This window comes from Microtus ochrogaster, unplaced genomic scaffold, assembly GCF_000317375.1.
Source record: "Microtus ochrogaster isolate Prairie Vole_2 unplaced genomic scaffold, MicOch1.0 UNK20, whole genome shotgun sequence".
Taxonomy (NCBI): domain Eukaryota; kingdom Metazoa; phylum Chordata; class Mammalia; order Rodentia; family Cricetidae; genus Microtus; species Microtus ochrogaster.
Window position 1 is genome coordinate 3,024,738 of NW_004949118.1, and position 27,789 is coordinate 3,052,526.

At 45.0% G+C, this 27,789-nt stretch overlaps 1 protein-coding gene across 1 annotated transcript in view; it reads right to left on the bottom strand.

Annotated features, from left to right (window-relative positions):
* Window positions 1-15,635: 15,635 nt before the first annotated feature.
* The window catches only part of L3mbtl4 (L3MBTL4, histone methyl-lysine binding protein), a 272,089-nt gene continuing 259,935 nt past the window's right edge, over window positions 15,636-27,789 (bottom strand). Inside the window, 2 exon segments of the mRNA XM_026789485.1 lie at window positions 15,636-17,086; window positions 20,079-20,141. Coding sequence (XP_026645286.1) covers window positions 16,919-17,086; window positions 20,079-20,141 — 231 coding nt within the window. The 3' untranslated portion in view covers window positions 15,636-16,918.

Below are 27,789 nucleotides of genomic sequence, written 5' to 3' on the forward strand. Positions count from 1 at the left end.
CTCCTCTCCTCTCCTCTCCTCTTCTCTTCCCACGCCTTTTACGTCCTCTTCTCTTTGTGTCTTTTGCCATGAACAGCACCAGAGCCACATCGAAGCATCTCTGGAATCTTGGACTTCACAGACTCTAGAACTAGAGCCCATAACAAACCTTTTTCCTAAACTACTTGGTCCCAGTAATTTAGTTATAGCAACAGAAGAAAGAACAACACAGACATACACCTATCATCCTCATCATTACTGTTACTGTTATTTATTAGATGAGATCTCACTGTGTAGCCCTGGCTGGCCTGGAACTCACTATGTAAACCATATTGGTCTGGAACAGAGATCTACCGCCTCTGCCTCCTGAGTGTTGGGATTAAAGGCATGTACCTTTTTAATTGTGTGTTTATTTGCTTTGTTTGAGGTAGGGTGTTGTCAAGGCTAGCCTTCTTAAGAGGGCCCTCTCACGGCATCTCAAGGCAAAGTGTGCCTGGCAGCAGGTGTGCTGCAATCCAAAGCCTGGGACGGCACACTAGTGTCAAAGCAGCGCATGAAATAGGGGTATAAAAGGGTAAGGGGGCACAGCATGTCTAGAAAATCAGGCCAAATAATGATAAAAATGGTGGTTTAACAAGCAGCTCACTTGCCATTTTAGGTCACAGAGGGTGATCCCATGAAATAGGGTGATCCTGTAGAATGGGGTGATCTTCTGGAATGTGGTGATCCTGTGGAATGGGGTGATCCCGTGAAATAGGGTGATCCCATAGAATGGGGTGATCTTCTGGAATGGGGTGATCCTGTGGAATGGGGTGATCCTGTGGAATGGCTGATCCCTTGGAATGGGGTGATCCTGTGGAATGGGGTGATCCTGTGGGATGGGGTGATCCTGTGGGATGGGGTAATGCCATGAGATGGGGTGATCCTGTGGAGTGGGGTGATCCTGTGGAATGGGTGATCCTGTGGAATGGGGTGATCCTGTGAGATAGGGTGATCCTGTGGAATGGGGTGATCCCGTGAGATGGGGTGACACTGCCATTTGCTCCTGAGATCAGGACAGGAAAGCAGCCATCAGACAAATCTTTCAAGAGACTCAGCCTTTCATGGTGGACAGAACTTGTGAGATCATTTTCTTTGTTCTAGCCATGGATTCCGCCATCTTTGTTTCCATCATTTGGCAAATGCTTCAGAGTCAAGATACAGCATCGTGCCTGGCATAATGGAGTGTGCCTCTATCTCAGCACTGGGGAAGCTGAGGCAGGACTCCAAGTACCAGGTCAGCCTAGATTATATAGGGGTTCAAACCCAGCCTAAGATTTATAGCGTGACTCTGTTTTTAAAAAGAGCCAAGGATTGTAGGAGAGAAGGTGTTTCATTGTCTGAGTGTGTGTGTGCACGTGCACGTGTGTGTATACATGTGTGTATACATGTGTGTGCGTGTGTGTGTGCGCGTGTGTGTATACATGTGTGTGTATGTATACACATGCGTGTGTGTTAGGACAAGCCAATGGCTTTGCCTTCACTAACCATTTGCCCTATAGTTCCACTGCACCCCAGTTCCATTTGAATTCCAAACTTTTATTTGAATACTAGCAACAAGGAATATTTTTTTCCTTACAATTATGTCATATTTCTTTTGTTATTTATGTCCTTTGCCCAATAATCTGTATTAGTCATCATCTTACTCATTTTGAAGATGTATTTATATACCACGACCTCTTCGTGGCTACACTTGAGGCAAATATACTTTCGCAGTTGTTGAAGGGCAAAGGTAGCACAATTTTAGTTTAAAGATCTTAATTGGCGTTGGTTTCAATTCCAGAAGTAGGCAATACTTTCTATCCAGAGCAATAGAAGAAGCAAGTGTTCCCATGAGCCGAGCCGAGGAGGTTAGCGTTAAAGACAGAGAAAAACTGCAGAAGGCAGAGTCAAGCAACAGAGGGGATCAGTCCCTAAAGAGTTCCCCTTCCTGTAAGATGGAAACAGGCAGGCAGGCCAACAGGAAGGTGACTGACATTTAGCACCAGGTCACTTCAGGCGGCTTCGTATGTCAGAGAGCAATCATCATAGGTCAGCTTTGGAAATTTGAATCTTAAGGTGCCGGTCTTAATCTCTTGGGTCAGCTAAGCAGCTGCGTTTCAGATGAGTGACCAGAACTTTCTTTTGTTTGCTTTTTGTTTTGAACAGCATTCTTCTATGTAATCTAGACTAAGCTCCTTTCTCCCCCTACCCCCCAAGAACTGGAATTACAGGCATAAACTACATTACTTAGCCCAGCAATTAGAACGTGAGTGGACACGACTTGCTCTGGAGTTTCTCTTTGGTCTCATGGACGGTGGGATCTAGTCCAAAGCAATGGTCTTCTGTAATTTCCTTAAACACAATACTAATAACATCATTTTTCTCTGTGTGTGTGCACACGCATATGTGTATTTGTGCCTGTTACTGTGTATGTGTGTGCATGCACTTGTGTGCCAATGTGTTCATGTTCACATGTGTGTATGTATGTGCGTGCATGTGTTTATGCATGTCAATTTATGCAAGTTCATGTGCGTCTGTATGTGTATGTGTGTATATGTGTAGGATGCCTCCCTTTCTTGCTTACCACTTTGTCTATGGAGTCAACGTCTCTCACTGAACCCACCTGACTTACTGACTAGACTGGCTAATGAGTTCTGGGAATCCCCCTGCCTCCTTGTACTAGCATTATAGACACATCACTGTTCCTGTTTTGCTGCAAATCTGAACGCAGGTCCTCATGCTCATTTGGTAGGCAATTTAGTGACTGACTCATCTCCCCGTCCCCACTATTGGCTTTAATGTACAGGCTGTTTTATGTCTTATTATAAAACTGTCAGAAGATTGCCAGCTTCTAACAGGAACCTGAGCAGCTGGTTGAGTGCCCCGGGCAGGCTAAGACAGCTTTGGAGGCTCTGTGTGGCTCTGCTTGTACCTTGGGCTTGAAAGACCCACCAGAAGCACCTCACAGGCTCAGAAACCAGCAGTGCTGGTACGAGTAGAGCCTTGTTGGGGTTCTGCTGCTGAACAGCATCAGGCTTTGTACTGTAGCGTGCATGTGTGGTCCCAGCCGCACCTTGCTTTGAGAAGCCACGAAAGGTCCCTTTTGGGAAGGCAGAACAGCAGCTGGGACAGCATGGAAACATGGCCCTAACCACAGCTGTTGTTGCAGTCTGTGCACCTCTGCCTGGCTAGAGGTTCAGGTCCTCAAAGATGCTCTTGGGAATCCCTGATGGCAGAGAAAAACAGGGTGCAGATAAAGGGCTCTGAAGGGCAGTTCTCAGACTCAGGATCCCTAGGTTTAGCTTGTATGGGGTTCTTGTTTGAAGCAGGAAGGCATGGATCCCATTTCAGATGCTATTAAAAGAATCCCACCGTACCCTTCTCCTGGTGAGCCATCGGGACATCTCACTTATCGGCTCATTTAAAACACGCGAACTGAGCATGTACCCTCCCCTCTCGAATCTGTCATCCTGCTGCTGAGGTCTCTGAGGTTTTATGAGGGAAAGTAGTTTGAAGACCCAACATTTGGAAGAATCATGAGCCAAGAACGTCCCAGAGGAGTGTGTGTAGTCGTCTGGAGGAAGACTCACGGTGCTTTTCCCTCTGAAGATGGGTGTGCATCTCACATGGTCTTGCAACATGCCTGCCATATTCTGAGCAAACAACCTACACTGTGCAGCAAGAGGAAACACCTGGATGGGGTTTCTGGAAGGGACCCTCACGCTGGTCACTGGCTCTGGGCTTTTGTTGGGATCACACCATCAACACCCTTTCCTCTTTCCCTGGGGTCACCATAAATGCACGGCTCAGGGCAGGCTTTGGAGTGATTTCCTGGCATAGGGTGTGACATGGCCTTATCAAGTTGTTTCTCCAAGGTTAACTGGCCCAGTGGAGTTTTAGCAACTACCTAAGCTGGTTATCATCATAAAAACAATATGAAGTACAAATACTTGTTTATAGTGAAAACTTTAACTAGTTTAAAAAAATAGAAATTATTTTATCTATAATTTTGCATGGTTGCATAATGACTTATTTTTATTTTTCAAATATGTGTTATACATGAAATGTCTTCTCCTCCACACTTCCCAACTTTCCCCCTTTCGTATTAATTCCCTTGGTTCTTTAAGATAATTTCATGTTTACTTTTATGGGTCATATATATGCACAGAAATACACATACATATGCACACACATGTATGTGATTTTTATGTTTCTATAATCTAGGAACCAGAAGTGAGAGAAGGCAGGGCATTTGTCTTTCTGAGAGTGGCTTAACTCATTTAATACGATGTATCGATCAATACTTGTATGCATTCTCTAGCAAATCACATGACCTCATTCTTTACCGCTGAAAACATCACATGTGCATACGAACCAACCACTTTTTCTTTACCTATTCATCTATTGTTGGGCACCCAGGTGGCCTCCGTTATGAACACTGCAGCAATAACACACTGATATATTGTCATGGCATCCTTTAGGATAACTATCCAAGGGTGGTACAGCTAGATCTTGTGGTACGCTTATTTTTGCTTGGCTGAGGAACCTCCACACTGAATTTCATAGTGTGTAGTCTAGTTTCCATTTTCGCCAGCATGTAAAGGCTTCCTTCTTCAGTCTATCATTTTGAGTTCCCCCTTGTTGCTGAGCGACCAGCTTAGTGGTTGGCCGTGTCCCCGGGTTCGCATTCTGTTTTCTACCACTGTGACCTACAGTATGCCATTTAGGTTGCCTGTGGGTTAATTTCCCTACCTGAGAAATGAAGGCGTAGAAGCGTGGGGCAAAGTCACTGTGAGAAGGAGCAGACGAGAGAAGAGGAGGCCATGCTCCTATTGGTACTATTGCTATTACCCCGAGTGGCCGCCCAGCAGCAACCAAGCCTCATGCTCCAGTCCCGGAACTCCTAGAGGAAGGGACCTCCTTCTTCAGCTACCTCACTGCTTAGAGAGGAAAATAGGAAAATTCTTTGTTTCCTTGTTTTTTGTTTATTTATTTATGGGTGCTGGGGTTTGAACCTTGGGCAAGCTAAGCAAGCTATTTATTCATAAAAAGATAAGGAATTCTGAAAACAAGGTTTTGGATGATTCCACAACTTCCTCCTTCCCACTAGAAAGTTACTGAGGCAAAGATCTATTTCTTTGGCCCACACTTTGGGACCTTTGCAGTCCCCAAGTAGCAACATTCCTCAGAGTCACCCACCGCTTTGACTATCTGTCTTCCTCCCTATCTGCAGTGTGGACCCTTGAGCTTCAGAGGAGCAAAGACAGCCCAGGTAGGGCTGAGTAATATGTCATCCAGGTATGTGTCTCCGTATTCACCCTCATCTACTACAAGAAGAAGCTTCTCTAGTTAGGCTTGAGATTTAGCAATAGCCTGCAATGTCTGGGGGCTATGGGAACCCTCTGGCAAATGCTTCAAAAAGATGGAACCCGTTCTTGGATTTATTACATAGCATGTGATGTCATCGCTTCCCCCATTATGTGGTAATGGTAACAGTATTTAAATTTCTTTTTTATATGTGTATATTTTAGGAAGCTTCTACAGCATTGAGTTTTCATATGGCTTTTCAAAAGGCCTTGACTTTTCCTTTCCAAGGTGAACAGTGCAAAATCCAGGGATTCCAACATGAAATGTACACCTTAGAGCAACTAGAGCAGCTCCCTTCAACAGAGCTGTCTGGGGATATGTAATGGCCCTATAACCTGTGCTGAATGTGCAGCAGCCATCAGCCACACGAGGCATTTGAGTACCAGAACTATAGCTACAGTGCCTAAGGGGTGGGTTATTTCACTGTAAATTTAGCCAGTAAATTTTCAATAGCCACATGCAGTTCACGGCTGCCATACAGGTCTACTTCAAGAGAATAATATCAAAACTCACTGCCAAGACTTCCTTACAAGGTGACTCAATGAAGGATCACCAGTCTAAGATGACAAAGAATGAGGCTAAAGCTGAGGGATGCGCTCATCTTGGTCCTCAGAAGAGAGGGTATAGACAGCCAAGGGATGGGCAGAGGCAGGAGATCTCCAAAGTGGAGGGTGGCAGGCAGTGACAGGCAATTTCAGTGCCAACTGACCAGATTAAGGGATATTTAGAAACCTTGCAGGGCATCATTTGGGGAGAGTGTCTATCCAGAGGAGATCAGGTGTATTATGTGTAGGTAGAGAGTGGGGTCAGTTTGCATGCATGTGTGTGTGTGTGTGTGTGTGTGTGTGTGTGTATGTGTGTGTGTGTGTGTGTGAGCGCATGCGTGCGCGTGTGTTCGCACACACGTGTAGGAACTCTACAATAAGCTAGGAAGGGGGGATGAAAAGTATGAATGCATCACTCCCTCTCCTGACACCCGTTTTCTCTGGTTCTTAGACATCAGAGTGCTAGACTCCTAGTCTTGGATCCATACTAGTAGCTCCCTTGGATCTCAGGCCTTTCGCTTCAGACTTGATTTTCCTGGGTCAGAGGTCATGGGTCTCGAACACAAATCTGCATCTTATTAGATTCTTGTCACATTGATGACATATCAGGAGACATTGTTTGGGGTGCTTAGCTCTGACCTAAGATACTCGAGGTAAAGCAGAAAAATGACATTGGTATGAGGTATTTGCCTTCAAAATATGTATTTTATTGAAAGGTCCTATAAAGGAAGTCAGGTCTTAAGAAAAGGAAAAAAAAATGGCTCCCTAAAGAGCCAACATTATGTAACTGAGCAATTAGCAATGGGGATGCCATATTCTCAGTGCAGGGCTGGGCGCTGCAGCAAATGTAAAAACTGCCTGAGAGTTGTATATGCTGAAATCAGGAAATAGAATTTTAACCAAGACATTCAGGTTGGATGGGGAACAATGACAGAGAAAAAGTCTTCAAGTGGAGAAGTAAGGAAAGGAGTTAGCTAGCTACCTGGGAACAGGGCACAAGAAATCCACTGCAAATGTAGGTTCTGCTAACATCTGCATGCTGGAGTACTGGATTTTATTGCTCAAGTTCCCCTCCTTAAGGTCTAGTTCTGTGTAGCATTTTCCAAACCATGAGCAGAACATCCATTTCAGGGAGTTGGATCTCTGAGTATTACTGAGCTCTTCTGCTCATCCTGGCAAGCAGGCCTTGCATAACCCAGTGGTTTTTCTAGGCTGGGCTGTGTCCACCTGGTGTCCCAGGGACATACTTTTTAAGAGCTGACACGTACGGAGAGTGAAATTACCTACCGCACCATTGAATTTTAACATGTGCAGCCATAGGTCAGAGTGACAGCAACTGGCCTTGAGAGGACCATTTGTAGATTAGGAGAAGGCTCTTCAGTGGAGCAAATAGCTGAGAAGGGAAGAAGGGGCAAAGACTGGAAAGAAGATCAAAGCACAGGGCAAAACATACAAACAAAACAACTACTTACAAAGCTTACTGAAAGCACCCTAAAGATGAAGATTGAGGGATAAAGTGCTTGCCATGCAAGCATGAAGAATAGATCCCATCACCCCAATAAGGAGTTTGGCATGATGTGCCATGTGTCTGTAATGCCAGCATGGGGGAGGCAGGTAAGGATGCTCCCAGGGACTTGCTGTCGGCCAGTCTACTGAATCAGTGAGCTCCAGGCTCACTGAGAGACCCTGTCTCAAAAATAAGGTGTAAGGAAATAAGAAAGTCACCCAGCATTGACCCCTGACCCATACACCTACACACACACACACACACACACACAGACACACACACACACACACAGACACACACACACACACACATACACACACACACACACACACACCACCCTCCCTCCCTCCCAAAAATACAAGAACAAAATTGAAAAGAGACAATAAAGAGTGATGCTGTGGAATAGTTCTTTACATTGTGTGAAGAAGTGCCATTGTGATTGCTTTAATAAAGCACTGACTTGCCAAGATAAAGTGATATTTTACTTATGATTTAATAAATAAAGCTTGCCTAAAGAGCAGAAGGTAAAAACCTCTAGAGGCCAGGTAGCAGTGTCACACACCTTTAATCCCAGGATTTGTGAGACAGAGGCAGGCAGATCTCTGTGAGTTCAAGGCCAACATAGGCTAAATAAGATCAATGCAGAAACAGATCCAGGTTGTGGTGGTTCACACCTTTAATTTTAGTACTAGGGAGTCACATGCCTTTAATCCCAGAACTAAAGGGGAATATAAGACAGGAGGAGACAGAGGCTCAGGGCTCAGTTTGCAGTAGCCCAGCCTTGGTAAAGACTTCTAGTGGCTTGGCTGTTTTGCTTTTCAGCTTGAACCCTAATATTTGTCTCAGTGTTTTATTATTCATGCTACATTTGGCACCCAACATGGGACTCAAACCCATGACCCTGAGATTAAGAGTCTTATGTTCTACTGATTGAGCTAGATGGGCTAATAATGCAGTAGGACAATGCTCTTGTACACTGTAAAGATTTGTCACTCATATTAGTTTAATCAAACACTGATTGGTTAGTATCCAGGAAGGAAGTGTAGTGGGATGACCAAACTAAGAGAATTCTGGGATGAGGAAAGTCAGAGTCAGTCACCAGCCAGATGCAGAGGAAGCAAGATGAGAATGCCTTACTGAAAAAAGGTACCAAGCCACATAGCTAAACATAGATAATTTAAATTGTAAGAGCTAGTTAATAATAAGCTTGAGCTAATAGGCCAAACAGCTTATAATTAATATAAACCTTTGTGTGTTTCTTTGGGACTGAACAGTAAGTTGTGGGACTGGCTGGGGCAGAAACTTCTGTCTACACCAATATTTGGGCAGGAAGAGGTTAGGAGGGACTTGTGGGGACAGAGAGAATTTAGGAAGAAAAAAGAAAGGCAGAGAAGCCAGCCAGACTCAGGAAGCAGCATGAGCAGTACAGGGAGATGAGGTAATGATCCAAACGGCAGGACATAGATTAAAAGAAATGGGTTAATTTAAACTATAAGAGCTAGTGGGACAAGCCTAAGCTAAGGTCAGACTTCCATAATTAATAATAAGTCTCTGCGTCATTATTTGGGAACGGGTGGTACTGAGATAGACTTGCTACAGAGTGACATCCTCAGTCTTAAAATGCATACAGGAAATGAGAGTGTCATGACGGTGCATGCCTGTAATCACAACACTAAGGAGCCTGAAGGATGAAAATCATGAACTTGAGGCCATATGGGCTACATAATGAGAATATACATCAAGCCATCCTCCCCCATATGTAAAATGACTTTATCGAAAGAGAAAGGACCTAACACGTTTAATACCCTGTGGGAGCAGAAAGGGCTGAAGTTAGGTCTGAAAACAGTCAGTCTTACTTCCCCTTGGTTTTCTTTGAAAAAAATTACATATCAAGTACCTCATCTACACATCCAACCATAAAACATTAAATTCTTTGAACTCTGTGTGCATATATTATGTTAGCATTTAGAAGTAGGGAAAGTTTGGGGCTGCAAACCCTTCCCTCTTGAGGGGCTGCCTTATACACACCTCTGCTGAACAGTTTGTAGTTATTTTTACTAGGGACTTGTCAGAGATGAGATAATAAAGATGAATGTGATTGCATGACCCAAGTAGCTAAGTATGGTCTAATTTGTATATTAATTTCCACCTGGATCCCCATTAAGGCTGAGAAAGCTATGAAGTTGCTCCCTGGAATGTTCACAGCGATTTATTGTGTGTATGAAACAATGGAAATTGAGAATTAAATAGATTTGTGGGAACATTTTTTTTTACTAGCTTAAAACCAGTGAAAACTGGAGTCTATACCTTGGAGCTTTAAGCTCTTACATCAGTGGGTTCTTTGTTTTTTAATTGTTTCCCTGAGGGCGGACATTTCAATTGTCTAGTGGTGCTAGCTTATCACACAGGCTGAACTGTAGAACAGGTTAGCCTGCTAAGAGTGGTCACGGCTCCAGAGGGCCTTTCGAGTTGCAAGCAAGGAACCAGACACGGAAAAATAGACCTTTCTTCCGGGAACTGATGAGCGGAAGTTCTCACCAGGCTCTGATCTGGACAAAATGTTGTAGCTCACAGATTCTCTAGTTAAAGGGACTTGCTGATAGAGATAGATTTAACTAAGTATAAGCCAATTACTTTTGAGAAAACTGTACATCTCCCAAGGCAATTCCACTTTCAAGCCAACATGCACCTAAATGACTGACGTGAGAAACGTGTCCTGGATGGATTTCTGGCTCTCTGAGCCACAGTAGTGCAAGCTCTATGCTGGTTACGTAGTGTTACTTCTAGATGGGCCATGTCCCCGCCCCCACCTTTCCACCAGACACACTTTGTCAATGTGCTCTCCTTTCAGCTTCTTAATTTCTAATCACCTATCAATCACCCACCCTCCCTGAGGGCTCCGAGAGTCAAATATCTGTTGCATAATTTTTACATTACCAAGACTTTTGGATTACCAGATCTAACTATGTGAAAACATGCTCATCTCTAAAGTAATTACAGATGCATAATAAATATTAGAACATCAGTGAGCTGAAATTATTGAATCTGTATTTAAAATTACCTGCCTGATGACAATCTCAGCTTATCGCACTGGGAATATGTCTGGCTACTTCTTGTCAATTGCCACTTACAAGCTGAGGGGATAAAGGGCTAGCAATTTCAAGTTAGTTGGTTACCTAATGCTTAATGTCAATCTGACCCTTAAAACAGTATCCACAGTTTTTAGCTAGGCTGTCAGCTTTCTTTATGGACTTCTATGCAGCAGGTCATTCTAGACCCTAGGGGAAGGGGGATGTGGACATCTATCTCCATGAATGACATGGACAGAGAATGAACAAAGATGCAGAAGAGACCATGCCAATATCTGTGTGTGTGATGATGAGTGTCCCTTGACTCAAATACTGCCTTTGGGGATTCCCCTGAATGACACTGCCTGGTCACATTCCTAAAAGACATGCGTGCCAGAAGGACATCTATCCATTAGTAGGATTCTAGAAGTTTCTCGTTATCCTTCCTATATTCACCTTCCTCTTCCAGTTTAGGCTCCACCACCTAGAACTGGTTTCAAGAAAAGACTTTGTTTTCATTTAAATATGTTATCTGGAGGAATTTCACATATGTGTACCATATTTACATAATGTCCATCCTTCTCTCTATCATGACAAAAGCATCCCATGTCTCCCTTCTCAACATCATGGCTTCCTTAATTATTATTACACAATGCACACACACACACACACACACACACACACACACACACACACACACACACACACCCTCCTGGGGCCAGTAGGCATTGCTTATGAAGAACTTTTACTCAATTTGTTCATACTTGTCTCCTCTGTGAAAACAGTGTTTGCCACAGCATGAGTTCTCAATAGACATTTACTGAGTGAATCCATTGAAAAACTTTCACACACCCAGACAGACTGCTCTAGTGAATTGCTGGTTCATCCTAAAGCAATTTCAGAAGCAAATCAATATGGATATGTGATGGGCATCTGTGATAGTTTCCCTGTACTTTCTAGGCTCACCGTCCTGGTTTGGAAGGTGGATGGGAAAGTCTCCTTTCAGACTGAGCCCAAGGGAAACAAAAGCCCACAGAAAACAAGTGGATTCTTCAAAGTCAAACCAGCCAATGGAAAGGGGGAAAGGTTGGCTGTGCTAGAGGATGACCGAAAACTGAAAAATTTAAAAATTCAGTAACCAATGCCAACTCACTTTCCTGAATTCTCCTTCAGTAAGACACTTGGAAGTGCCTTACTGCTTGGCCACCATTTCTGTTGGCAATGTTAATTGCTTCTTCTTGGAGAAATCGCACCTCTAATCTTCTTTCTTTGAAGAGAACTTCAGAGAAGATCCTCTCCCCATGTGTCCCAGTTGTTCACAGAGGCAACACTTCCTACAGATCCCCGGGCCATACTTGTCTTACATCCACTTATTTTTTATCGAGCTATATATTTTTCTCTTCCTCCCCTCCCTATCCCCTTCCCTTCTACCCTTTCCCATGGTCCCCATGATCCCAATTTACTCAGGAGATCTTGTCTTTTTCTACTTCCCATGTAGATTAGAACTATGTATGTCTCTCTTAGGGTCCTTATTGTTGTCTAGGTTCTCTGGGATTGTGAATTGTAGGCTGAATTTTTTTTTTTTTGCTTTATGTCTAAAAGCCACTTATGAATGAGTACACATTATATTTGTCTTTCTGGGTCTGGGTTACCTCACTCAATGTGATGTTTTCTAGATCCATCCATTTTCCTACAAGTTTCAAGATGTCATTATTTTTTCTGCTGTGTAGTACTCCATTGTGTAAATGTACCACATTTTTCTTATCTATTCTTTGGTCGAGGGACATTTAGTTTGTTTCCAGGTTCGGGCTATGACAAACAATGCTGCTATGAACACAGCTGAGTACATATCCTTGTGGTATGATTGAGCATCCTTTGGATATATACCCAAAATTGATATTACTGGATCTTGAGGAAGGTTGTTTCCTAATTTTCTGAGAAATCGCCACACTGACATCAAAATCAGCTGTTTCAGCTTGCATTCCCACCAGCAATGTAGGAGTGTTCCCTTTACCCTACAACCTCTCCAGCATAAGTTGTCATCAGTGTTTTTGTTCTTGGCTGTTCTGACAGGATGGAATCTCAGAGTTGGTTTGATTTGCATTTCTCTGATGGCTAAGGATAAAAATTTCTTTAAGTGTCTTTCAGCCATTTTAGATTCATTTGTTGAGAGTTCTCTGTTTAGGTCTGTACCCCATTTTTTTTATTGGATTATTTGTTCTTTTGATGACCAATTTTTTGAGTTCCTTGTATATTTTGGAGATCAGACTTCTGTCTGATGTGGGGTTAGTGAAGATCATTTCCCATTCTGTAGGCTGCCGTTTTATCTTGTTCACCGTGTCCTTTGCTTTACAGAAGCTTCTCAGTTTCAGGAGGTCCCATTTATTAATTCTTTCTCTCAGTGTCTGTGCTTCTGGGGTTCTATTTAGGAAGTGGTCTCCTGTGCCAAAGCATTCAAGTGTACTTCCCACTTTCTCTTCTATGAGGTTCAGTGTGGTTGGCTTTATGTTGAGGTCTTTGATCCATTTGGACTTGAGTTTTGTACATGGCGATATATATGGATCTATTTTCATTCTTCTGGTGTCTTCAATGTTTTTCTTCAAAGATTTAAAGTTTTTGTCATACAGGTCTTCCACTTGTTTGGTTAGAGTTACTCTGAGATATTTCATGCCATTTGTGGCTATTGTGAAGGGTGTTGATTTCTTTCCCAGCCCATTTATTATCTGCTTACACTTACTTATAAGGCCAGCTGGTAAGGAGACTCCTGCATCCTCCATAGCCAACAGTTCGAATGCATCACTCACAGTTCATGTGTGGGTCCCTCAATCACCCATGGGACAGCATTGTGGGTGGGGCCTAGGAAGTGGAAATTAAGTCTCTAGCCCAGCCTTCATGACCAAATGCCATCATCCTGGTGCTGTAAAGTTGAATGTGGTTCCTGATACTGTTTTGCTATCTGTCCTTCTATCTTCAACTGTGGGAAGGCCTTCACCATGTGCCAGTATGGTCCATGATCTTGAATGCTTCACTCTCAGAAACTGGGAAACAACTGTCTGTGGCTTCTGAATTATCCAGTCTGTGTTCTTCTGGCTGATACAAATAAGGTCCTGATGAACACATCCTTCCCCTCTCCCCAACTTTAACCCTACAACATTGGGCTAATGCTAGCCAATAACTCTTGATGATTTTTCCCAATAAAAAACCTTATAGATCCCAAAATTTCACAACATAAAGAGGCTCCTGTATTTCAGATGGTACCCACGTGTATTCCACACATTTGCTCTTAGCCGAAGTGCAAAGATTGCAGTTCACTCTGCCTCAAAACGTCTGGGTTTAACCTGCGATTTCTCACCACTCTGTTCTCCATGAATCAATTTGCTTTGATGCCTAGTTTTCTACATCAAAGGGAACAGAACCCAATTTCAAGATGAAGGAAAGAGCGAAGGGATGGGTGGTCCTCAAGAGCAAAGCAGCACACAACAACCAGCTTGATCTCATGAAACAGAACCATTTGGAGAGAAGTAAGCTAACTCTAACTCAATGCTTTAAACCATCATTTCTCGCACTTTCGCCCCTCTTTCCATTCCTATTTCTGTGACTGTTCTTAGACTGTCTCACTCCTCAGTCCTTCCCCTGTCTCCTTTCCTTTATGGCCGACACAGAAGTACTGCCCCTCAATCCATCTTGGTTCCCAAGAAGAAGAATGTCTGGTGTCAATACGCACAGCTTTCCGCTCTGCTATTATCCTTTCCTCTATGAGTCATATCTACACTGCCATCTGGATGTCCCCTGGGTTCCATAGGCATCCTTCTGGGACAATCAGCTCTGACAGCAGGAGTATATCTGGCTGGTCACCTCATCAAAATCTCCCATCCTCCATATGGTGTAAATCCTCAGAGGCAGATGATTTTATTGAGAACTGTAATTGCTGATCACCATTAACCCAGAGATTCAGTCACCAAATTTCTTTGTTTCCATCTTAAGTTTGAGATGAACAATGCTTATTTGGTCTTTGCCACATTATTGGAAGGAGTTAAGTGGCCCCATTTTTCTATTCCAACTAGAAACTGAAGGACTAAGAGAAATGGAATCTGAGGGCACATAACAAGAAAAGATTTTTGAAAAGAGATTTTGTTTCTTAATATATTATTCATTAATGAATGTATTCATAGGAAGGATATATTTATAAGGATTCTGAATATTCAAGAATCTATTAACAAACATGTTCTTCATGCATATATTTATAAGAGGTTTTACGAGGAATAGAGTTATAAGAGTATATTCATGAAGAACATGTTCTTACACTATTAGGAATATATTCATAGGAACAGTTCACATGCAAAATAATATTTGTCAGTTCCCCCCAGGAGCTGCACCAACAATTGAAAAATTTCCTAAGACATTATGGAACTAAAAGTCAAATGAATAAATATGAAAACTTGTTTGTTGGCCGGAAGGTTAAGATACAATTTGAGAACAAGCCAATGTTTCAAGGTGTAGGACCCCATTCAAACTCATTCATAGTCCAACTGCTCTGACTGTACTTTAGTGACCCTAATTCTGACTTAGAAGATTGGGGGGAATTTACAATATAGATGTAGGCATACTCACTTCATGGCTTGGTTCACTACTTTAATGGTGGCGTTTTCTCAGGTGAAGGGATATGCGTTTCCTTTCTCGATACGCTGAGATTGGGGATATAGATAAAAATAGATCCATCTATACCTGATCACACTGGCTTCCAGGACACATGTTCAGCTCCAAATATGATTGGTGTCATTGGTTCTATTCTGGGCACAACTGCTGAATTATGCCGTAGTAAGTATCTGAGCCATAAGTCTCAGGTCTTCTATAAAATGAGCAATTTAAAGGCTGTATTAAATAAAAAAAGCTTTCCAGCTTAGTCTCTCACACTGTTAATATCTTAACTGTCTCCCTAAGAGAACACAGCAGTCAAACCCAGCAAGTTTCTTTGCTGGTGAGTGCACACAATGACTTCTGTTCTTCTATGGCTGAGGAAAAACAGACCCCCTGACTGTTAGGCAGGTACAGGCTATGACGACACATCCGGTAAGACTGGGAGAGGCTACATTTTACATGTTTATTAACATTTAAAATATATTAAAACTTTAACAGTAGAAGCAGGAATTTATATTGCATATGGAAAGCTTACAAAAAAAGGGAGAAACAAAAACTTCACAGAAACAAGTTTACTTCACCTAATAGTATATTAAATTTATGTTTAGGTAAGCATTTAAAGAATGTAATATATATGGTTTCAAGTTCTTTTCTTCTTCAGTGACCTTAAGTTAGAGAAATACACTAAGCAGAATCCACGTTGTTAGACTGAGGATGTCATTAATGTAGCAGAAGGATATTGTCAGGTCTGCTTCTTTCTCATGGCTTCCCCATTGGTTCCTGCCTCTAAAGGATGAGTCTTGGCTTCAGGAGGGCAGTTGCAGTTGCTGTTATGTGATAGAGCAGAAACCGTTGTAGACCTGGGTTCCCCTTTTTGATACCTATGAAGTGGTCTGCCCACAACTCCAATCTCAGGCACACTGACCTCTAAAATATCACTGAAGCCTAAGATCTTGAGTCCCTCTCTGGAGGTCCCCTGTCCTGAAGCACTTCTTCAGCATCAACAGACGAGGAAGAGTCCATTCTGAAGCTTGTTTCATCAGCGTGGGAACAGGAGCGATACCATGCAGGCAGGCCTTTGGCCAGTGCCACTGTTAGAACCAGCTCCCGAGGCAGCCCTGGCGGCAGGTCCTCACAGGGCCTCATCTGGTTCCTGAAACACCCCACTATTTTTCAGTTCCTTCTAGGCACACTTCCTCAAGTGGGCTCCAGGGCACCTTGGAGCCATAACCAAGGAGCAGTAAAAGGAATAAAACTGAGGATCACGAAGACAATGTACTTATTAGCACTTTGAAAAGATCCATTCTTTCCTGAGCTAAGGGCCCAGAAACCTCAGGAGTCTTTTTGAAAGCACCAGGCTGCCATCTCTTAGTCTTACTGCATCCGGATAATTGACGTGAGCTGTGCTCAGATGTGTTTCTGGCGAACACATTAATGATTAATTAACGAATTTATTTCCTGGCATTTTACCACTTGAGACACTTGACACTTGCGGAATGGAATTTTGTTTTTATCGAGGGGGGGGGAGGACAGACACATGGACAGCGTCTCCGGTCTGTTTGCTACAGAAAAGATGCCATCCAAACCCACACTCGGCTCTAACTAAGCATCTGAGTCATCGGCATTTGACTGTTTATCAAGTCCGCCACACACCTCAACCAGACACTTTAAAGGGTCCCGATGAAATATGAGTATGGCCACGGGGACATTAAATTCAACTGGATGGCTGCCAAGCTCGTTTCTAAAGGCACAAGTCTTTTAGAAACAGTGTGGGTGGCTGTTCAGGAGCACGTTCATCTCCTGGTTTCTTGGCCCGAGGCACCACCATCTTCAGTGACGTCCCGGGAGTTCCTGAACATCAGGATAGAATTAGAAATCTTCAGAGCTGGTCCCAGCTTCATCTTCATCACTTTGACGAGGTCTGCCAGGGTCAGAAGCAGGAAGGCTTTGGCATCTATCTGCTGTCAATAAATAAACAATCACGGATATAATCATTCCACAGTGCGGCTGTCTACCCACCAGCAGCAGCTCCGGCGTACGGAGTGTGACACTGAGTCCGGGTGGCTTTGCTAGAGGGAGGTGCCCCTCCCTTTTTGACTCAAGTCAGATCAACTCCATTGTGCTCACAGAATAAAGGAGTTAAATTGAATTAGAAGGTTCTCAGTTTGTGAAACTCAATGCTTTAATTTGCCCAAGCACAGATTTCCATTGTTCTGTTTCAACGTTTTTAGCCTGAATGCACCAAAGGCGTTACGAGTACCAGAGAATAACTCTCCAGAGAGTGAGGCGCCATGGCTGGCCCTGTCTGGTGCTGCTAAAGTGGGGGGAACACAGGGAACAACCTGAGGCTGCAGCAACAGAAGAAAATAAATTGGGGTTTAGCTTTAGGCTGGGGGATTAGACAACATAATCTCTCAAAACACGTTTCAACGAAACATCCCATGATCTGTGAAATTTCACAGATCATTAAGCAGTAATACATATTATGTCAAGCAGGACCTTCTAATTTTTTTAAATAAATCTGTATGAAGTCCTATTTGAACTATCAGAAACCTTGGGCCACTATATGGCTCAGGGGGTAAAAGTAGTTGCTGCTCAGCCTGAGGACATGAGTTTAACTCATGATGGAGGGACAGATAGGCCTGACGCTGTATATGGCAGCATTGTGTCCACACCATCACAAGGACATATCACATATACATAATGATACTAAAATATTAGGAACCTTTACTCCCAATAGCAAAAGAAGTCATCTTTGACTATCAGAATACTGGTCTGTCTTAACTTTAACCTTTTAGCTTTTCTATAGTTTCAAGTTTCCTTTCTGTAATTAAAAAACTAAGCAGAAAAAGATATAATAATTATCTCATTTATTAAATTTTAAGCACATTTAGGAACAATGTCAGAATGATTCTTGGTTCCAGTACAAATTGGAGAGTGCTGGATATATTAATGGCCTTCATTGTTGTAATCAGATGCCTATGATACTTGAATACAGGCATATCAAATCACCATGTTGTATGCTCTGACGACGCTCAAGCCTAATTAGACAGTTAAATGTTTTTAAGTTAAGAAACATATGGCTTTATGAAGTGTGACAGATTTCCCACGTCCTGTGATGGTGGACTCTTGGTGCACAGCTTCTGAGAGGCCTAGGGACCCCAGAGTTTGATTCTGAGGACTGCTTGGGGGTTCTGTCCCTATATGACATATACCCTTAGGCAGTTACCTAGGTCAGCAGACTCTTGGCTGCAGAGCCAACTGCTGGAATGCAAGGGTTTCCTATGGCAACTCTTCCTGTGAACCAGTGCCATGCATGCCAACCCGCTTATAGCCAATGCTTCTGGATGGCAGTGGTCCCTTTGATGGATGGATGAAGTGGCTGGGGTTGTTGGGTAGGCTTTTTAACACTTAAAAAAGCTCAAAAACTTTGCATACCTTTATGATCTATTTTCTGATGACACTTAGAGAATAAAACACTTTTCTGGAGATATACTTTCTATTCTCTGAGGCAGGGGAGAGGCATTGCCCCTCTTTCCCTGCCTTGATGTGTGTTCAGTACCAGCATTTTCGGGCAAAAATCACTGGCCAAACAACCATTTGTCATATGAACTAGACAGCGGCGATGAAGCTCACCATGAGCACCCATGGAGATGCAGGAATCTACTCTAATCTACTCTGTGTGCTTCACTGTCCTGATGACAGTAACGAGGAAACCTGGAATGTCAGCCTTAGAGATGTTCCCAATGTCACACAGCTTCTCAGAGGCAAAGCCAGGGTCCTGGGCAGTGCCTAGTGGACCCCAGAGGAGATGGTCTACTCTATATTGCTGTCCTTACTGAGGCCCAACTGGTTGGTGTACTTTGAAGATCCCATCCATAAGTCTGTGTGTTAGATGGAGAGGAGCAGGAGGGTTTCAGTGATTTCCCCACAGGGGTCAGAAAGCATCAAGCTTAAAAACCACCACAAATGGCTTTATATTTATCATATGGGCAGACTCAGAGACAAACTAGGTCTCAGGTGTTGCTTAATAAAGAGAGAGGGCTTTGTGCAGCCCTGGGCAAGGTACGCTCAAGTCGTGCTGCGCAAAAGCACTGAGCTTTGCTGGGCTTTACCAAAAGCTATAGGACTCGGAGGGTCTCAGTACCCAGGACTTCAAGATGTCCCTCGAACTGCGAATGCTCTGAACTCAAAGATTCCCTAGGATATAAGTGTCCCAGAGCACTGAATAGCAATGGTGAAAGCTGTGACATCATCTGAGATGGAGCCTGTGACACCGCCCCCTTCCCCACCTACCCACACCCTGCCCCACCACTGTGCCTGGCCTTCCCCAGGATGGCCTCTAAGGTAAACCACCTTTATAGAGTACTGAGGACAAAGGACCCCTGTAAAAAGCTCAACGCAGTGCAAACTTGCTTGTAGTAGTCATGTGATAGATAATCGCCACCATTATTTGGTCATCTACAGGAGACCCCATACTTTCTGTAGCTCCTGGGACTACAGATTCTCGGCTTTGGAAAAATGCTAAGCAATTGAGAACACTACCAATCATGAGGAAGCAGGAAGCAGCAATGGCACAAAAGGATGCTTCTTACAGGCATTCTGGAGCAGGTGCAGGTGGGGGGATGGGCTAGTCTTCCTTTCAGTGGAGAGTAGAGAATTCATCCCTTCCCCGAGGTTCCCTAAAGCCTTCAGTGTGGAGGCTTCGCAACTCCCATAGACACTAATTATCTAATCCGCTTACTCCCTATCCAGCCGTCTGAGAGGAGCAGCCAGCATCCTTGTGACAGTAAGGGTAAGAGTGGCCCAGCACAGGCTGCACTGCTGGGCTCTTCTGTGGTCCTTTCTCTTGCCTCCGCCATCCAACTGCTCTTGTTTACACTTAAATAGATGGAAACAAAGCACTCCTGGGCCCCGAAGTACAAAAATATATCTAATTTTCCCATTTCTTACCTCTTCCTTGAAGCACTTGGCATGTTCTTCACAGCCCAGAAGAGATTGTATAAACTCAGCCACCTACAGCACAGGATAAAAAGCTGAATTTTAAAACATGCACCTGAAATAATTTGAGGGTTGAAGTAACTCAACGTGTGAATAAAATATATATACCAAGTCCCAACCCCTTGGAATTTAAATAGCAACTAGAAAATCACATTGCCATTTTTTTTTTAGCTCATTAGGTTTGTCCATCCCCTAGTGTCCTTTCCATCCATTTGTCACCAGGCTGAGCTATACAGGGTGTGTTGATAAGGAGACAGTGATGGCCTATATCTGTATAGGTCTCTGGCACAGCGAAGGCTTCCAATATGTGGTCCTCCTAGGTATGTGGGCTGGCAGCCTTGGAAAGTGGTTATCATGGGGCCATCTGGATGCTAGGAGGACCATGCTTGCAGGTACTCCTACTGGAAGCATCCCTGGGGCTCCAGCACACCTCTCCTGGTACCTGGGCAACCATAAAACTCCACACACTGGGGCTGAACTAGAGTCCCACATAAATGACAGTAAAAGCTCAGGGAGGCTTAACAATTTAATAGTGCTATTGGGCCACTTAGCAGCGGAGAATTTGGAACTCAGGCTGCCAATTCCAAAGCTTCGAGTTCTGGAGAGCACTCTCTTCACCTTGACCTGACTTTTCTCCCTTACTTGATGACTTATCTCCCTCTGCACGCACACACACCCACACACACCACATACCACACACACATCATACACACACACCACATACCACACACACATCACACACACACCACATACCACACACACATCACACACACACCACATACCACACACACATCACACACACACATCTCACACACAGACACATACCACACAGATTATACACACCAAACATCATACACACTACACAACACACACCACCAACACCACATACCATACACCACACACCACACACACACATACACCCTACACACACAACACACATACCACATACATATCACAGACACACCACACACATCTCACACACAGACTATACACACCAAACATCACACACACCACACAATACACACACCACACACACACCACACAGACACAACAGACACATACCATACACCACACACACACACCCCACATACACACACACACATACACACACACACACACACACACACACACACACACCAATTTCCTTATAGTGAGAGCGCTTGAAGACCTGACCGTATGGTGCAGATAGCCACCAAGTGTCCCCAACAGACACTTCCTGTTTAGATAAGACAGAACATGGGATAAGCGGATGTCAATGATGACTGTAGGTGCCGTGACAAATCTAACAGGGTTGCGGCATAGGCTGGCCTTAAGTTGGGGTTGGAGTATGTGGACTCTTGGGGTTAGGATCTTAGAGGACCTGGCTTGTTTCTCCTTGCTGTCTCCTGGTTTGACTGGATGGTGAGCACCTGCCTGTCCTTCCATGAGACAGGGACTACCCTATCTGGAGTCAGTTGAAGAGCCCAGGATTGTCTACCAACAGTCACCACTTGCATGGAGCCCTGAGAGTACTTTCTCCCTCCAAGCCTCTCCAGAAATCAGTGGTCCCGGCTTCCTGCAGGACAGGCACGGACACCAAGAGTTGAGATTCCTGTTCTTACGGCTCAAAATAGTGAGAACCATCTCCCAGAAGATGCACCTGTGTTCTCCTGGCCAACACGCAGTCTGTGGGAACTCAGTTTAGCATATTTTCTTTTGGAGGACACTTGGCATATGCTAGGTATCTGCCTTACTCACCCAGTGCAAGTCTAGCTCAGCAGAGTAATTTATGACTATCCTTCTAAGGTGGAAGGCAGGTTGTGAATTTTAGGAAACTTCCCTAAGCAGCCAGCAGGCTGCCATGGACAGACAGCCCACTGCGGATAGACTTCGGTCCAAGTGGGATCAGACTAGACTGATCAACAAGGCAGCTAGCGGTCAAATGAATGCCCCATGGTCCCACAGGGCACAGTGATGGAGGAAGGTCATTGGTTAAGTAATAAAGAAACTGCTTGGCCTCATAGGTTAAAACATAGATGGGAGGAGTAAACAGAACAGAATGCTGGGAGGAAGAGGAAGTGAGCTCAGAGACGCCATGCTCCCCTCTCCCGGACAGACGCGATAGCTCTGCTCTCTGAAGCAGACGCGATGGAGCAAGCCGCTAGGTCAGACATGCTGAATATTTCCCGGTAAGCGCACCTAGTGGTGCTATGCACATTATTAGAAATGGGTTAGGCAAAATATGAGAATTAGTCCATAAGAGGCTAGAAGTAGTGAGCCAAGCAGTGTTTAAAAGAATACAGTTTCCGTGTAATTATTTCGGGGCATAAGCTAGCAGGCGGCCAGGGTGCTGGGGACGCAGCCCAGCCGCTCCTATTACTACAGAGTGGGTGCTGGGGACGCAGCCCCGCCACTCCTATTACTACAGCACAGGCAGAAGAAGCTTTGTCAGTCTGCAGAATTAATAGGGGTGGCTTTTCCTACATGAATAGGACGCATAGAACATTTGCTGGGTGTCTACAGGAAGTTGATAAAAACTGTAAGAGGCCACTGTTCAAGTCACATTGATGGAAAACTGGAGAGAATGACAGCCCTTGTGGGGGTGACTGAAGTTGGGCCTCCAGAGTCCAGGGCAGTGACAGGTCTGAGTCCATCCCCAGGCTATTCTTTCGGCTGAAAATATCCACCATGACTGTGTCTGGGGGCTTTGTGATGGGCACACCTCTGACTAGGACTGAAGTACTGTGGAGTCTAAGGATCAGTTCACAGAGAGAGAGGAAAGAAGAATGTCGTGCAAGGCCCCGTTTGCCCATCACTGTAATCCACAGTCGCACATGTGCCCTGTAGGAGAGATGAAAAAGCTTCGGGATGGAAAGACCACAGCCCAGGGGAACTCAGTGCTCCTTCAGTATACATAGGATTTCCTGGGATTAAAATTCTTGACAGATGTGTGGACTCCCAGGAGCCAGCCCTCAAACAGGGCAAGTGAGCAGCAGTAGAATCTGAGGAGCAGAAGGTGAATGGGAAGAGAAAGGTAGTGCTGTCTCTGGGGGATGGATTTGTGCTTCTAGCCGCAGGCAGCCGGGGACCTGAAGTCCAGCTTCTCTTCCTGGCCTCACATCACTGCTGCCTGCAGAGCTTGCAGCCTGACGGGAAACGTGGGCTCGGGCCGTAGAGATTACAAATGAACGGAGCTGAACAGCGTCTGAGCACTGGTGGTTTATTTTCAGAGCTCAGAAAGACTGCAGCTGTGTAGTGAGGGTTGGTACCACAAGGGACGGGAGAGCTGGAGAGGTGATGGAGAGGTGGGCCATCAGTGAGCCTTGACTCCCTAGGCTGCCTGCAGTGGGCAGCCCACCTACAGCCCAATGGGAAGCAGGAAGGTCTGCAGATCTGGCTGCTGAGGGAGGAGGCCCTGGCCTCTATCCCTAGATGTGAGTGGTAATGTTGCTTTCTAGAAGGGACATCCAAAAGGTGTTTCTAGAGGCTGTCAGAGGCCCCTTGGGGATGGGTCTGCCGCTGGGGTGCCTCTTACTCTGAAAGAATCTCTAAATTTCCTGGAAGGAAATAAAAGGTTGACCAGGACTTGTTTTAAGACCTAAGTTTTGTTCTATCTCAGTCAGGATCCCTGTGTCTGGGAAGCATGTCAGCCACGCTGGAGCGGTGGGCCAAGACATGCTCTTACTCCCTGTGCTGAGTAAGTACTCCTTACTACCGAGGTGCTCACGGTAGAACGGTGGCAAGCTGCTCTGAGCAGTCACACTTCTCACTGAGCCCCCTCTGCCAGCATTCTCAGGGTTCCCTCCTCTTCAGCATGGTTGGCCCAGACCATCACCTGGAAAGGTAAACAGGGTTCTGGTGGGAGGAAATAACAGGAGACCAAAGCATGCGCAGAAGAGGGTGCGTGCTGCCGAGTGCTGACAACACTGGCTCCAGGGCCACCGTCACACTTTCTTGGGGGTCTGGGCTCCCCACCCTGTTCTCTGTATACAGCAGGGCATCTCTGCCTTCTTCATTTCACCACCTGTTTCAGATGCTCTGCTTTTTGGAAAGATTCCTATCCCCCCCTTTGTTTTTTATTTTTATTTTTGGTGAACAAGGCCATGAAATCTACTGAGGAAGAAGTCTTTGTGCAGATTTTAAAAGTATGTCAAAGCCTTGCTCAGTATTGTTAGTACTTACTTTTCCTAAAAATAAATTTTAGGTTGAATTTTAATAAAAGTCTGTAGTCTAACCATGTAAATGGTGAGGTTTCTACATATCACAGAATAACACTGAAGGGTTTCCTTCTCATTGTCCCATTCAAAGATCCTGTCTCCGACCAACGTGAGACAAAATGAGGCCAACATCTCGAGGAGAGTAAGCTCTCTGAGGGAAGAACGATTATCATGATAGCTGTGAGGTGGGTCTACTTTTCAAAGTAGCAAGTACCCTGTTGAAACGCTGTGAGGACCCAGGCCATGGTTGGCTTTGAAGAAAGCCCATGACGTCGCAAGTGGCTATGTCGACTTGTGCCCTTGCCTCTGATTCTGGGGTGCATCCCTGGTTTCAAGGCTGCTCTATGAGCCTGCTCTGGTTACGGTTCTGGGGGTCGCCTCGGGTGTAGGAACTGACAGGTGTCTGTTTTCCATGTTCTTGGGAGTACACTCACTATTCTGTGTCCAAAACCCCAGTTTTGGTTGGGAAGGGTTCCGAGCAAGTTAACTGTAGGCGTGAGACAGTAGTCTGGGGAGACTAAGAATGATGTCTCTGCCTAGGCTCTCCTACCGGCCTTCTCCTCTACCCAGCTCACGTCCCCCCCATGACCTACTTTCCCTGGCTTCCTCTCTGGCTCTCAGCAGGCTTCCCTTCTGCAGTGGGCTGCTTCTTCCATCTTCCCGAATGATGCTCTCTTGCTGAGCCTGTAGCTGTGAGCGGGATCGTGCTTCTTGGAAATCCACCGGGGACCGTTTCCACTCTGATGCTCTTGAATATATATATATATATATAATATAATATATATTATATATATAATATATATTATATTATATATATATATTTAAGCAGAGTTTATTTGTCCCCCCCCTTTTTCGAAGGGTCAATTGCAGAAGGCTGCTACGCTCAGCCAGCAGTAGCCTGGATTTGTCGAAACACTACCTCCCATGTAAAGCCTGCTTTTAAAGTGGCTGCCATCCTTTATAGTTAATGAACATTTAGGGAGCACTTGGTTCAGAGCAAGACAATTTATATGTGGTGCTTTAAGAAGCGTTTTAGAGTGGAAGAGGGAAAAGTGCCTACACATGAGGCAAACAAAACCGAGCTGTGCCTGAAACGGTAAATGCACACTCTACGGTGTCTGAGGACAGGGCCGATCATTCATTCATTCATTCATTCACCCACTCACTCACAACACAGATATTGGCCAAACACCTACTCTGAGTATGAAGTTTTCCTATGAAGACATACAAAAGTATTTAAAAAATATTTTAGTCCTTATTCTACAGGCTTGTACTCTTATGCAGACTATGTGCCTGTCCCAGAGAGAGAAATATGCTTCCCCAGAAGGCGACCTAATGTGTTCTCACACCCTCACCTCTAATGCAGTGTTAAAACAGTGACACTCACGACACATATACCACCACGCCTTCCTGCCTTTCGTTTCATAGCCGCCACTTCACAGACTCCCAGTGCTTTGCAAACAGAGCTGTGGGAGAGGCAGCCACAGCGACAGAGGAGATAAAGCCGGTTCCCAGTTCTGTAGAGACTGACAAAGGGTCCGAGCTGGCTTCTCTTCACAGGTAGCAGAATGTGAAGTGGAGTCTCCCTCCCAGGCCAGGATGGAGACAAAGAGAGTATTCTCTCTCTTCAGCTTCCGCTAGAGACACCCCACACCAGCTCTCACTGAATGGCACTTAACACAGGATGCCCGAGTTCACTGCAGCATGCCGTGTCCCCGGTGGGGACTCCCCTCTAACACGTCTACCGCTAACAAAGCGCAGAAACAGCCCTCTTAATCCAGGTCAGACCTCGGCTGCCTTTTCAAATAAACCTTCCTCGGTTGCCATTCTAGTTGTGGTGTCCAGAGCAGTCTCGCATCCTGTTGGTCATGGTACCTACTGGTAATGGTACTTCCCGAATGCCCCCACCCCCCACGTGGATCCCTTGAGAGAACGGCTTTGTTTTCAAAGACATAGAACATACCACAAACCCCCACACTTTAAATCCATCGAAGGTCAGTCTTGAGGGTGTATTTCAGAGTCGGGAAATGTACATGGTGATTGGGGACAGAGTGTTCTTGATCTCAAGTGCATCGTATCAGACGTCAAGGCTGGGCTTTGGGAGTGATGGGAAGGGCATCTTTAGAACACGTCCCTGATGGAGAACACGGTTACGGGGCATCAGAAAGAGCCAGGGGCGGGGGTAATTGATACAAGACTCTTGGCCTTCTCCTGTGGCTTTTTCAGTAATCTAAAGGCCCTAATGTGTCTTCCTGCAGTAAGAACCTGAGAATGCTCATGCTCCATGAGAAGGAATTCAGGAACTGGAAGTCCCCTTCTTAGCAGGCCTTTGTGGCAATTTAGCCTCTTCACATTTTCGTCTGAAATATTCCCAACCCTAATGAGAAGGAACAGTGACTCCCTCCGTCACCTTCGACCTCTTGCCTTTACATCATTCGAGGCTGAACTTGAACAGACCAGAGCTCTCCTTCCCAGCCACCTCTATGGCTTCAGGATCCTGTCAGGGCTTCTCCTCTTTCCTGAGAAATAAATAAAAGCATGCCTTCCTCCATTGTAAGAAACGCTTCCTGTGCACAAGCTTTCAAATCTCATACCTGACTCTCCAGTCCTGGGACTGACAGTCTCAGCCCCAAGCAGTTCGCTTCTTAGGGGAGTGATTAGTGCTATCTTGAAGGCCTGACAAGTTTCTCAGAAAGCATGGGAGGGAGAACATGAGCAAAGAAGTCAGGACCACAAGGGGTGCACTCACCCACGGAGACAGTGGGGCTGATCTATTGTGTGCTCACCAAGGCCAGCTGGACTGGGACTGAAAAAGCATGGGATAAAACCGGACTCACTGAACATGGCGGACAATGAGGGCTGCTGAGATGCCAAGGACAATGGCACTGGCTTTTCCTACTTCATGTTCTGGCTTTGTGGGAGCCTAGCCAGTTTGGATGTTCACCTTCCTAGACCAGGATGGAGGGGGGAGGACTTTGGACCTTCCACAGGGCAGGGAACTCTGACTGCTCTTCAGACTCGAGAGGGGAGGGAGAGAGGAGTGGGGGGAGGGGGAAGGAAATGGGAGGCTGGGAGGAGGTGGAAATTCTTTTTTTCAATAAAAAAAATATGCAAAATATTCATCAGTAAGACTATAGGATAGGATCATTTCAGGTTCCCTATCTTCAGCTGCCCCAGGAACTAACTGGGGACCTCTCCTTAGGCACCTGGAAGCCCCTCTAGGTCCAAGTCTCTTCCCAACCCTACGATGGCTCCCTTAATTAAGATATGTGCTTCCCTGCTCCCCTATCCTACCTTCCTGTATCCCAATCATCCCGTTGCCCCAAGTTCTCCCCATCCAACCCTTCTCACTTTTCTCCCCATCTCCCCTTACCCCCCTCCCACCCCACTCTTAAGATCCCGATTTTTTGCCTGGCAATCTTGTCTACTTCCCCTACCCAGGAGGATAGCTATATGTTTTTCTTTGG